This window comes from Vidua chalybeata, chromosome 11, assembly GCF_026979565.1.
Source record: "Vidua chalybeata isolate OUT-0048 chromosome 11, bVidCha1 merged haplotype, whole genome shotgun sequence".
In the NCBI taxonomy this organism is placed as follows: Eukaryota; Metazoa; Chordata; class Aves; order Passeriformes; family Viduidae; genus Vidua; species Vidua chalybeata.
The window spans coordinates 16,549,388-16,562,391 of NC_071540.1; the positions used below are offsets into that span (position 1 = coordinate 16,549,388).

At 38.0% G+C, this 13,004-nt stretch overlaps 1 protein-coding gene and 1 long non-coding RNA gene across 2 annotated transcripts in view; one reads left to right on the forward strand and one right to left on the reverse strand.

The window, feature by feature from the left end:
* Positions 1 to 5,165, forward strand: part of CDYL2 (chromodomain Y like 2) — a 56,471-nt gene extending 51,306 nt beyond the window's left edge. Inside the window, exons 5-7 of the mRNA XM_053952906.1 lie at positions 1,398 to 1,608; positions 2,291 to 2,434; positions 4,557 to 5,165. Of these exons, the coding sequence (XP_053808881.1) occupies positions 1,398 to 1,608; positions 2,291 to 2,434; positions 4,557 to 4,715 (514 nt within the window). The 3' untranslated portion in view covers positions 4,716 to 5,165. The remainder of the gene's footprint in view (positions 1 to 1,397; positions 1,609 to 2,290; positions 2,435 to 4,556) is intronic.
* LOC128793593 (uncharacterized) overlaps positions 1 to 11,631 on the reverse strand; it is a 30,344-nt gene extending 18,713 nt beyond the window's left edge. Inside the window, exons 1-2 of the long non-coding RNA XR_008432838.1 lie at positions 10,984 to 11,631; positions 5,014 to 5,115 (exon numbers count right to left, since the gene is read on the reverse strand). This is a non-coding gene — a long non-coding RNA (uncharacterized LOC128793593). The remainder of the gene's footprint in view (positions 1 to 5,013; positions 5,116 to 10,983) is intronic.
* Positions 11,632 to 13,004: the final 1,373 nt, after the last annotated feature.

Genomic DNA, 13,004 nt, shown 5'->3' on the forward strand with positions numbered 1-13,004 from the left:
ACGAAAACGAATCACAACTCTCCTTAACCCTGCTCTCCTCTAGACAGAAATGGTCTTGAACAGACAAAAACAATGTTCCTTATTCACTCTCTTTGTCTTGACAGTGGTTTACTACTGTGAACAGAACTGCATCAATTCTGTATTTTCCCATGGTCCTCCTTACTAGAGGATTCGAAAAACAGAATGTATTAATTGAAAATTTAATGCTGGGTCATCTTGGACACTTTGTCCTCATTTAAAACACAGCCAGTGTCCCTGCACTTCAGCCCAGTTGCCACATGTGCTCTCTAACCTGCAAGGCCCACCTGTGCTCAGGTACAGAGGCCTGGATCCTTTTGATCTCAGCAGGAAAGCAGCAACTCATCAAAGGGCAGATTTGACAAAATGTTCTTTCCTAAAATCTGTCAGCAAAGATGCACTCTGGATCTAATAAATACCCAGTGCAGGGACAGAATCTCCTCTTTTGCTTGGAATTTGATTTTTCCATGTCTTTTTTCTAAAGTAATTGAGCATCTCGTTTGCCTCCATATACCTGCTGTGCACTGAGCTGCTGGAGCCCATAATTTGCCCACAATTACACTCTTGCTTTTTCCTAATTGGTGTAAAGGCCATTCCATTCAACAGATGTCTTTCCACAGCTGCTGGTAGGTAACTTATTTAAAAGATCTCCTCGTTGCACAGAATTTAACATATTCTAGTTCGTTCATCCAGGTGAATCCAATGACATTTAACTTCCCCGTTATTTCTCATCACATTACTGGGGTAGTCAGGCAAAGCATCTGCTTTGTAATGGCTTTGCTGAAGATTTTTGCAATGAAGACCCAACTGAAGATCACTCGTTCTGTTCAAACATTTCTCTGACTCCTCTTTGTACATCTTGTTCTTTCTGCTGGTGTGCCATAAACTTCGACAGTCTCCCAATCCACTGATGGGACTTGCGGTAACCTTTGACACAGGATCTTAAGAGAACTTTTTGAAAAAAATATTCAGACTATAATATTTCATCAGTAGCCAAACAAGGGCCATCCCAGCCACTGTGGAGCAAACCAAGAAGTGCTGTGTGTACAAACTCCGGAGTTACTGGTCCAGAAGTAAAACTAACCCAGTCAAACCTTTCTGCAAAAAGTACAACACTCAGTGCAATCCACTTAATCAGGCCATATACAACATACACAAAACTATGCAATAGCCCAAGTACTCAGAAAGATTAAATAACTAAAAATAAGCAGACTTTTCCATGTGCAAACTAGAAAGTATCTTGCAGTTCTGACCTCATAAAACTGGGCATTCGCTGTGTTCTTCTGTGGTTCTAATTTCTTTTCAGATTAAGTACTTTAAACTTGGATATATATGTGTTACTTCTGTATTCAAGATCTTTCTTTTATTTTTTATTTTAGGGATTTTGTAAAAGCTTTTATTCAATTTAAGAAGCCAATTGTGGTTGCTATCAACGGTCCTGCTCTGGGGTTAGGAGCTTCTATTTTACCACTCTGTGATATCGTTTGGGCAAGTGAGAAGGCTTGGTTTCAGACACCATATGCAACAATCCGACTCACTCCAGCTGGCTGCTCATCATACACATTCCCACAAATTCTGGGTGTTGCACTGGTAAGGTTTTCCACCTCAAATTGCTGAAGAACCTTTCGTAAATTCCTGATCTTTCTCTCTTTAAAAAGGAAACAATTTTTTTAATTGTCTTTAATGGAAAGTTCATCTAATCACTACCAACTTCTTCTCACAAAATAACCTTGGAATTCAATATACAACACCTGCTGTACACAAGAAAGATTGAAAAAGCAAAGATTGTCAACATCATGGTAAAAGTGAGGAAATACATCAGTACAATAACCTTGCAGAGTAGTTGTCTGCATTATGTCAGGAGTGGGCAGTAATACAGCCAGATACAGCTCTCTGCTCTTTAAAGATAATCCACAATGATTCCAGTAAGACTGCTTAGCTTTTACCAGTATAATAAATTAGAATTTGCCCCATAAATATTTCCTACTGGGTTCCATGACTCTCCACACAGTATCACTGATAGTTACTCTTGTAAGATCAGCAATACAGATTCACCATGAATGCCAGCACATTTCTCTTAAATTAAACCCATGCTGTGCTCTGGCCACCTGCACAATCCTTAAATAGCTACTGAAACTCCTTTTAAAGTATTTTGCAGTATGGAAAGATACAGAAGAACATTTGTAATTTAATCGTAAAAATAGAAGGCAAGTATGAGAAAAATTTGAAGGGAATTATAACCCAAGATTACCAGAGTCTTTTGGTTTCACAGGCAAATGAAATGTTGTTCTGTGGGAGAAAGCTGACAGCACAGGAAGCCTGCAGCAGAGGACTGGTGTCACAAGTATTTTGGCCAACAACATTTAGCCAAGAAGTGATGCTACGAGTGAAAGAAATGGCATCCTGCAGTGCAGTGGTAAGAAATCAAACTCCCTCATTAAATGACATTTCACATAGGTAAGGTGTGCTCCCAAGGCTTGTCACATGTGGGACCTCCGTTTCCACAACCATACCTGTGAAATAAGGTTGACATCAGAAAACCTGGATAGGGATCAGTGAGCTCATGGAGTTTCTCATTTTTCAGGGATTGGGGGAGGGGGGTTATTTCCTTTCACAATATTAGCATTTATTGAATGAGTGGCACCTCCTTACCCCAGATTTTGAAAGGGGATTTTAGCACAGGTTTCCTTCATGAAGGTGTAACAGTCTGAAACTCTTCAACTGTACTGGGAAAGCTGTAGAAGACAGGTTTGCCCTGTAGAAAACAGATATGCCCTTCACTTTGTCCTGGCCTACCATGTTTCAGCTGAATCTGCCTTATTTCTGCACCTGCACAGTTCCTACTGCTGCAGAATGTTCCACACAGCACCCCAGAAGGATAGGATAGTGCCAGCTAAGCTCTGCTGTGAAGGAGAGGTGAGATCTAGACAAGAGGGATTTGAACACATTCTGGTCACAGTGTATTATAACTTTCCTTTTGTGTACACGAAAGTTGAAAGAAAATCCTTTCCTATCTTCCTAGAGGTTTTTCCCTTCAGGCAGATATACTCCTATTCTGGGCACATCCTTGTTTAAAAAACATGCAGTGAAGAAAGTGATACTGGCTGCAATAAAATTGCAGTAATTAAAGTGAAAATTGTTATAGTTTCTTGCTGTATTTCCTATGTCTGAAACTGTCTCAGCATCCCTCAGTTTCATTTAAAAGATCTGCTGTAAAAGGAGGTAGAGACACAAGAGATTTTTAATTAAACAAAGTGTAGATTAGATCTCACAGAAGACACTGAGAATGAAACTCCCTGGAAATGTAGCAGAATGTTATTTGATGATGCTGATATAACATGTATTATTTGAGTTGGAAAAATCTCTGGGCTTTACTGTGAATTCTTCCTTCCCTCACTGCTATTGGCTGTCAGTGAAATTTTCTCAAGACCCCTTAGAAAGACCAGTGCTTGTGGATAAAGATAAATCTTTAAAGACTTGTTCACAAACAGACCACAAAAAAATGCACTGGGCCCTTGATTTGCTATTAACATCATTTACTTGAGTTATAGACAAGTACAACTTTGCAATAGCAGTGTTGAAACCTATAACACGTAGGAACTGGATTTAACACAAAGGTGTTGACAAAGCTGAGTGAAGAGAATACACCTCCTTTCCCACAGAACACTGTGTTACTTATATTAAACCTCCTGTCCTCAGAAAATCAGTGATGTAGGAATTATTATTGGGTTTGTTTGACCAGTTGAGGTCCTTGTGAGATACATACTAGTGGTGTGTATTTAAAAACTAATTTTAAAGGAATCAATCTCAATGTGCTTAAAGATGGGTCTGGGAAAAATGAGCTAAACTATGGGAGCAACCATGGACCTGCAGTTTGTGCCTTTCAGAACTTGCAACAATTACTAAGGGCTTGAGGTTGGGCTATTGCAAAGATCTCAGGTGATTTGTTGTATCTGCCAAGTAAATCTAATTCCAGAATACAGTCAGAGGGTGCTTGTTTTGCTTAGCACCATTGTTATACAAAATATTTCACTTTTATAAAAATGTAAGCAAATAGGCTTAAAAAGGGATTTGCAGTAAAGGCCCTTTCCTATTAATTTCTATATTGATAAGGAAATAATACATGAGGGGAAATTGTTAAAGATAATGGATATCCACATTTGGGTTTCCAACATGTCTAACCTTAAAGGCCACCTTCCCGAAAACAGGTAGCCAGTATATTGTCCCTCACACATTTTCATTTCAATGTGAGGAAGTTCAGCTCCTTGTGCTTCATGGCAGACCTTCAATAAGCAAAGGTACATTAGAATCTATTATTCTTTTTAAAACCTGGCACTAACCCATCAACCCATCAATTCTTAAAGATGCTGACTATCAGCAAGTGGAGTTGTGGCTAGAAATCAAATGTAATTTCTGTGCCCAAAGGAGTTATTTAGATCGTAAAACAGAGTCAGTAGTCTAAAAATGCTGGTCACGCCATTATCCATAGTAATTTTTTCAGATTCAGAATAAAATACTGAGTTGTGTTTTGGCTCTAGGTATTGGAAGAATCCAAATGTCTCGTGCGGAGCTTCCTGAAATCCGGACTTGAAGAGGTGAACGAGAAGGAGTGTCAGATGTTAAAACAGCTGTGGAGTTCTTCCAAAGGACTGGATTCATTATTCAGCTACTTGCAAGACAAAATTTATGAAGTCTGATATCTTGGCCTAACTTAAAGAGAAATTGCTCCAGTTGTGACCAGAGTCAGACATGACCATGTTTGAGAAGCAGAGGCAATGCATCAGTGAGGAATTTGTGACAGTGATCCCAATGCCCGTAGCTGTGTGAGCTACACAGCTGCTTGTAGCCGGTTTGATTTTGTGTAACCAAGACGTGGGCAGGTGTTCAGTGCACGTAACCTGTGCAGAGGCTGCATCTTTCACATTGCTCATCCACATCCAACTCTACATTCCATGTGCTGAGAAGCACCACTGAGGCCCAGCAAGGCACACCCACCTGTAAGGGTTTCTTTTGTCTGTCCTTCTTAACTTATTCTTGCTGTTGCAGCACATCTGGGCTGACACAGAGGGCTCAGTCTAAAATCCGGGTCAGCGCGACCTATGGTAGACCCAAAAACCATACGTTAGAAATATGTTAATTATTTTTTTTCTAAGTTCTAACAGTTTAATGGAAAAATCTGATAATTTATATGTATAATATGTAAAGTTAGTTTACAAAAACTTCTAGAATTTTTTTCTTTGATAAATTTATTTAACTTATTTATTTTGTGTTCATATTCAGCTGTTTATTGATCACAGATCTTATTTTCATATTTCCCTTTTGACTGAATTAAAGGCATCACATGAGAGTGCAAACACATTTTTAGCAGCAAACTGAGTAGAAAAATAAAGAATATATAAAAAACCCACAGAATATTGTGGGCAGTTAATGAAACAGCCACGTGCATGTTCCTCTCTGTGTAAAATTGTACAAAAAAATGTATGAAAACAGATTCATTTGCCAGGGTTAAGTGAAAAAAAGTGGGTTCTTACACAGTGAGTCCCCCTTAAGTCTCTCTTCACTTTCTGCCTTCTTGAGGAGCACTGAAGGGCTCGCCAACCAGATGCTTTATTTAAGTTTACTATATTCCTGTTAGCCGGATATCAGTAACAGGGTGAGTGGTGCCATTGCGTGGCATCGTACTGTTTTTCAGGTTTAAACACCCCTTATGGTCTGAAGTCTAAAAGCAAATCCTTATGAGCCTTAGTCTAGTTGCCTGATTCCTCAGGTGTGAGATAATTCCTGCTCTGGAGGCCTTTGGGTGTGGGCCAGCAGTTTATACAAGGTGCTAGGCATTGAACTCAGTGGAGGCAGAGGTTTTATTTTGCTTTTCCCAGCTCTCCACATCTGGCCACCCCACCACCTGTTACAAGAACTTACGGCTATCCATAAAAGCAGTCCACAATAAACAAGGAAAATCCAATCTGCTCTTTTCGAATGTGATCCCAGTACTGTTCAGTGACACTGACTGACTTCTGAACACTGGATCTCTCTCAGTTCTTTCCTGCTATGGGCAGTTTGTGTGGAAAGGACAGGAGCATGCTGAGACTTCACCTGCCATCATAGTACGCCCAAACTGAAACCTCTTGAAGCAGAAGCTTTGCACATTTGTTTGCTTTGTAATTTGTGCACTTGCTCTCCATCCTTGAGCTCAGTGACTTATGATTTAAACCTCTGCAAATGAGGCTGCTCAGCTTTCTCCCTCTTAGCATTTCCATAAAGAGTTTCAACAAAGCCTTTGTAAAGTTAATGAACAGGTGATTACAGTAAACAGCAGCCTTCAACATATTAATGTAATATTTCTTTTTCCACAAATAATTAGAAGTGCTGTTTTTATGCCCTAATTGTACCACTGAATTTTAAGGAAATCATTACTCTAAATGTAGAAGTTCTCATGGAAATTCTTCATTAAAAAGACAGAATCTGGCTTCTAATTAGCCTGTTTAAAATGGTTTTTTAAAGAAACTTACTGAAACCATTAGCTTATTTTAAAATGAGTGAAAGAGAACTCTTTCAATAACTATTTGAAGTGATAGATGCACCACTTGTTTTATGCCAACCCTTGTTTTTGTCCACAACCTGCCAGCAGCGCCACGGGGCGCGTTGGATCGAGGCCCTTGGGCCCCTGGCAGGGCAGGTGCTCATCGAGTCACCTGGAAAAAGAGGGATCACCCAAGTGAAAACCACACACACACACACACACACACACACACACACACACACACACACACGAGTTTGCACAATCAGGCCTCCAACACACACCTTCAGAAAAAGAATAAAAGGCAATGGAAAGTACCACGATTCCTCAATTTCCTTTATTTCCTTTATTCCCGTCCAGAGAGCCATAACTCCTAGTCATGTGTTAATAAGATATTAGGAAGTTTATTTCAATACTATGCTTAGTTTTTGTAGATAAATATAGCAAGACTGCTCAGCAATGTGAAGGAATGCGTTCCGAATGAGATTTGCAGAGAAGAATCTTACGTTGTTGGATCTTTTAAACTGCACCATTTCATCTGAATTTTCAGATATCTGTATCTTAGCATTTTTTATGACAAAGGAATAGTTGAAATACATTTTCTATAATTATTTTTCCATTAAAGCAAGCGCTAATCATAGTTAACATTTTTAATTATTCATATCTATACAGTTACAATCTAGTTTTCATGGAATCTATTTTCCCTTCAAAAAAGAGTAATAACAATGTTGAAAGCTTCTTTTCCAGTATTTAAATATCAGAATCTGAATTTTCTCTTGTGTTTCTATCCTTACTAGGTATTCAGATATCTAGATGTACTGTACATATTAGTCTGGGTACCTTTACTAATATTCACAGTATTTAAGATTAAAAATGCAATTTGTTGTTTAAGTATGTTATTTTATTCTTGTGTAAATTGTTTTGTACAATCTTTAAAATTCTACAGTTTTGCATTTGTAGATATTAAAGGTAAGCAATTTATTTTGTGTTGTCCTGCATGTATATTTTTGCTGTAGATACGTGTTGCTTAGTTTACTATTTCAGTACATTTCTGTTGAAATAAATAAGCTTACAAACTTTAATACAGTATATATTTTCAAAATATAAACTTTTATATTTCTGTGGTAGGTTAGGGTATGCGTTTTAGGCAATCTTTTTCACTACTATGAACTGTTCTTTTAATCTATAATATAATGGTTTTGTGCCAATAGTTTTTCATTAGAATAAAATGCTCTTTTAATGTTAGGGATGAACAAACAATTTTGGTTGGGTTTGTTTTATTTTTGGTTTTGGGTTTTTTAATTATTTTGCCAGCCTTTACAGTTTTAAATATAATTTATAAATGCATTGCATTTGTGAATAAGCCTTACCATTAGGTACAAGAAATCTTTAAAGTTGCATAATTGCTTATGCAGCACTAAGGACTTCCCCAAATAATTGCTGTAAGAAAGTTAGCAAATCAGAGTACAGGGCCTTAAGTTTTTCTTGTGAAAAGGATAATACGGGTTGTTTCTTTTGAACAACATAGGTAGACTTGTCAGAATGGGCTTTGTTATATATAAACTGTGCATTTGTGCTCCCAACCATGGTAGTTTAATCTCAGGCTTTGTGTGGCTGGGTCTATAAAAGTCAAATCTGGCTAAAGCCAGCACTCTTTAGGAGACACTAAAGAAGTTTACATAAGAGACTTATAGACAATCTTATCATAGTACATTTGGGTACTGGCTATCCTCGATGTGTTATCTGTGTCTGCCCAATTAACCGTATGTTTTAAGCCATATTAAATCTCTTTACTGCTATTTTAAATACTACACTGAAAGTCATTCACTAGCTTGCTTGCTCACAGACAGGATTTTGATTTTTAGTGAATAAAAATGTTATGCCTTCCATAAAAAACAAAGGACCAAAGAATTTCATTATTCTAATCAAGCATTAGTTCCTTTGCCAGAGAATTAGTTTGACATTTGTACCGAAGATCAGTCTCTTTCTGCTTCAAACACTGCATCCTCATCCATGTCAGGTGTAAGGGGGAAAGATGTATCCACTGAGCTATTGGGAAAGGAGTGATGTTCAGCTGGGATGGCATGTCTATTGGTAAGGCTTATTACCAAACCTCTGAGATGAAGCAAAGAACCAAAAATTCACAAGTTATGTCAATGTAAATTTATTTTCAGAACTTGCACAAATAATTAATTGTAGAATTTTGCAAATTAGGCCCTTAAGTTATTTTGTCAGAATGCCATGGAACAGACTAAAACAGTTTCTAATATTTGTAATGATGAGTACATATTATAATATTATAAGGGTACAGGCACCCCTATATCACAGTGTTGTAAATATTTTCTGAAACTGGTACAGTACTGAGGGACTTGTATCTTCTGATATATCAAATATTGACTGTCTAGATCAAATTGTACACAATTTATTTGTTGATGGTCCTGTAACTAGTGTATGGACACATTTCTGGGTGCCTTAGAAGTTGTATTTTTCATGTGTGTTAATATGCAGTATTTATACATTGTGAGAAGCTGCTTTGAATAAAAACATTGAAACTTCATTTCACTGCAGTGATTTTCAGTTTTACATAATCAGAATGAATGTGATAAGTGGTAGGCATTATATATGATAATCCTATTCACAGGCTCCTGCCTTTCCAAAGAGACCAGGCACACAGCGGGCTTTTCAAAAGAAAATTAATTTTTTTCAAATGGCAAAACCCAGGGCACTGAGAGACACTGCAATTAACAACTCTCTGAAATCAATTATGATCCATTTCAATTACCATTTCTTGATCAAGTCCAGGAAAACCAGCAAGAACTGTCTCCAAAAGCACTTCTAGGACACCATTATCACTTCTCCTACTTGATATGTTCACAGCACCTAAAGCATTCCTGCCCAGAACCAGCTGCTCCAGGCAGGATTTTGGCTCCACATGAGGGAATTTGATTTTGAAGTGGTGTTTGCCAGGAGGGCCAAGATTCAGCCCAGCTCCAGCCTGGTGCAGGAGAAGGTGGATCAGCCTGTGGGCCCCCCACATGGCTCCAGACAACACTTGCCAGGGGCTCTTGTGTTCCAGGGGATTCTTTGCCCATAGCATCCACAAATAATATTTGCAATCATGTCTCTTCTGTGATTAGAAGAGTAACTGTAAATTACTTCTGCCTGGGGCAGAAAAGGAAGGATATTTTTACAGAGAACCAGAGTTAGCCAACCCAGCTATCTAACAAGGTCTGAAAAAATTACCTACACTTCACTCAAAGGAAACAGTTATGTTCTGGCAATTATATTGGTTGGCTTTAAACTGACAGACACTGTTAGTAAAAACTGTGGTCAGCTATTTGGAGCAGAGGATTGAGCAATTTAGTCTTGCTTCACTATCAACAAATCCAATTATTTATTACAGTGACTCTTGTCAGGAATTAACTTACTGTAGCATCCAATGGACCGTGAGCAATGTGCACATGATGAACAGGGTGTGACACCTTTCCTGTCTAACAGTTTTATTGATAAGTTTGGTTTCGTTTTGACACAAATTGTCAACATGTGAATTTCATTTTAACTAACTAATTTTTAAAAGAAAGCAAAATTCTTTAAAATTAAAAACTTCATCCAGATATTTGGAGGAGGGGGGTTTCAAGCTTTTTCAAATGTCAGTCCGTGTTGCAACAAATTAATACACAAATTACATGGAAGAGAAATCTGTTAAGTAGATATAAAGAAGTAATTGCATGTATAAAAGAACAGGAAGGTATTAATCCCAATTAAGGTATAAAAACAGGACAAAGCCCTCTATACACTAAGATGTGCCGCTTCTCATTTTGAATAACAGAAACAATATTGCATATGGCAAGAACAAGGAGAGGTTCTGAAAGTAAATGACAGCATGTGAAAAAAACAAAAAGACAATTTTAAACACTGGAGGAGTTCAAAACAATTGTCAGAAGTTGGACTAGGGGACAGTTTGCTTGCAAAGGAAAAAGGTTTGATTCTGGATGTATTAACTTCAGGAATTCACTTCTCCTTGTGTGTCTTATTTGTCATGAAACTCCTTCAGAAGTAAAATTTAATCAAACGTAATGCATCTCTTCATGACTCTGACTTAACCTCAAAACCAATCTCCAGTCACAGCATGGAGAGTTTCAGATTACTAAGAAAGCCAGACTAACAACCCCCTCTAGAATTCAAACCATTTGAACTCTGTTAGCACCACTTTGCTTTAATTTATACTCTTCCCTTGGTTTTACAAATTTACTCATTACAGATATATAATAAAAATAGAACTGTTAAAAGCTTTGTTAAATTCCAATTATTAAGTCCATCTGGTGACGCAGTAATTTTCATCTGGAACAGTTAAGAGTACTATGGGAGAAAGAAGGCAATTTTCATTTTGAGAAAATGAAACATTTTGTATTTAGTAACTTTAAATATTCTATGTTGGACTGTATTACCTTTCCTTATCACTTCATGACACTGGTGTCACTTAACAAACCCCATGGATCCAAGTCAAGAGCCACCAGCATCAATGGAGATCCTCCTCCTGACTTGCTTCTAAAGAAACCCCAGTGGCTGACAGATACCACAGCAAACTCTTTCACAGTAATGGTATAGGAATATCTTGTAGCCATCTCTTGAAAAGATAAAGTGCTGTTATGAGAAACACATTGTTAGCTTTGGTGGAGGAGTTCCATTACTTGAAAATGTAACAGCAGTGTCTGTGAAATTTTGTATAGATTTAACATTTTCAATGTTATTGTTGACTCCTGTTAGTAGAAAGTCTTGCCCTGCTGTGTTTTAACCTTCCTCTTCAGTCACATTTATCAACTTGAATTCTGGATGACAGTGTAACACATCTGTGAAACTGATTTTATACACTGGTCATAGACAGAAATATACTGGTGAACAACTGTAAAGAGAAAAGTGAAAATGCTCTTTGCAACCAGGAGTCATGTTTGAAACAAGGGCTGTTGAACTGCTGCTGCTTCCTAAGATGAAATAAAAAGCTTCATGCAACACTGGAGTTTCTAGAATGAAAAATTATTTAAGCATTAAGCAGCAATCTTGACTCGTTAGAACTGAGTTAATTACTATCACCTAGAAATAAGTTATTCACAGTCATCCAGAAATGTGTTTCTGATGTGTATGTAAATAAGTACTACACTATCTATTACTCCAAAAGGATCAACAATTTCCTACTGCTGTCCATCCAGATGCCTGGCTACTCCATATGCTGCCCACCAGGCTCCGGGGTATTCACTTGCATTAAATTATACAGGAGTTCAGGAATACAGGAATTCACATTAAACTCTTCCCATGTTTAATTATTTTAGCCTCTCATTTGTTTATTTTGTATGCAGCTGCAGCAACTTTGTCAGGGGCTCAGACTCTGATAAACAATTCCCTTCTAGTCTACCTTTTGCCCATTAGACTCAAAATGAGCAACTCCAAACTCCTGGCGGCTGCACTGCTGAGGGATGCTCCTGCTCCAAAGGGCAGATGAGCACAGCTTTGATGGCTGGCAGCAGCATCCCACTGGTTGGACTGTGGGCTTTCCACTTATTTCTGAGAGCAAGCCTAACTGAGATCAGTGGTCCAGCCCTGAGTTTTCATGTAATGACCTTTTATCACTCCTTTGCATAGGGCTGCTCCCAGAATGAGGTCTGAAGCCACGTAATTTATTTACTAAAAAGCAACCCACAAGCTCCTTATGCCCATGGCCAGGGCATCTGACAACAGCCCCAGACATGGTGCTGATAACACCCATCCCACCCCCAGCACCTGCCTTCATCAGACCAGAAAAACAGCACATTTTATTCTTCATGTATTTACATGTAGCAGGATGAAGCAGACTTATTTTCCTGGATGCTAATGTGACGCCAGTTGGAAAGGAATATCCCAAAGCAGTTAGACCTGGTAGGACTCACCTTCCATATATGGCTGTAACTAGTTAGAACACAAAGACACTGTCTCCTTCTAAATGATGCTTTTTAAATAAATGCTTTTCATCTGAAAATATATTCAAAAATTAAAACTGAACTTTAAAGGAACAGTCTGCAATGTGGCTGATTTGAAAGGCTAAAACTTTTCCCAACCATTTCAAGTATGAGAAAATCCAACAGCTCTCCATTTGTGATTCAAGCACTTGGTAAACACACTCCACAACTGCACCATGGCTGTGTGCCAATGAAATGGTGAGTCAGCAGGCAGGGGAGGGAATCAAGGCAGGAGTCAGGCATTTAACCCTCCCTCAGAGAACATTCTTCTTACTAACAGAATGAAAGTACACCATAAAAATGAAAAAAAATTACTGGAACTTTTAAACCACTAATACAAGCAACTATCTCAATTTTCTTCCAACTTTACAGAATTTCTCTAATTTTAAATTACGACAAACACTGAAGTAAAGAGCAAACTAATGAGAAAGAGGTTCATGAACACTTATCAGTGCAGCCCTAAAATCCTTACTCTGACC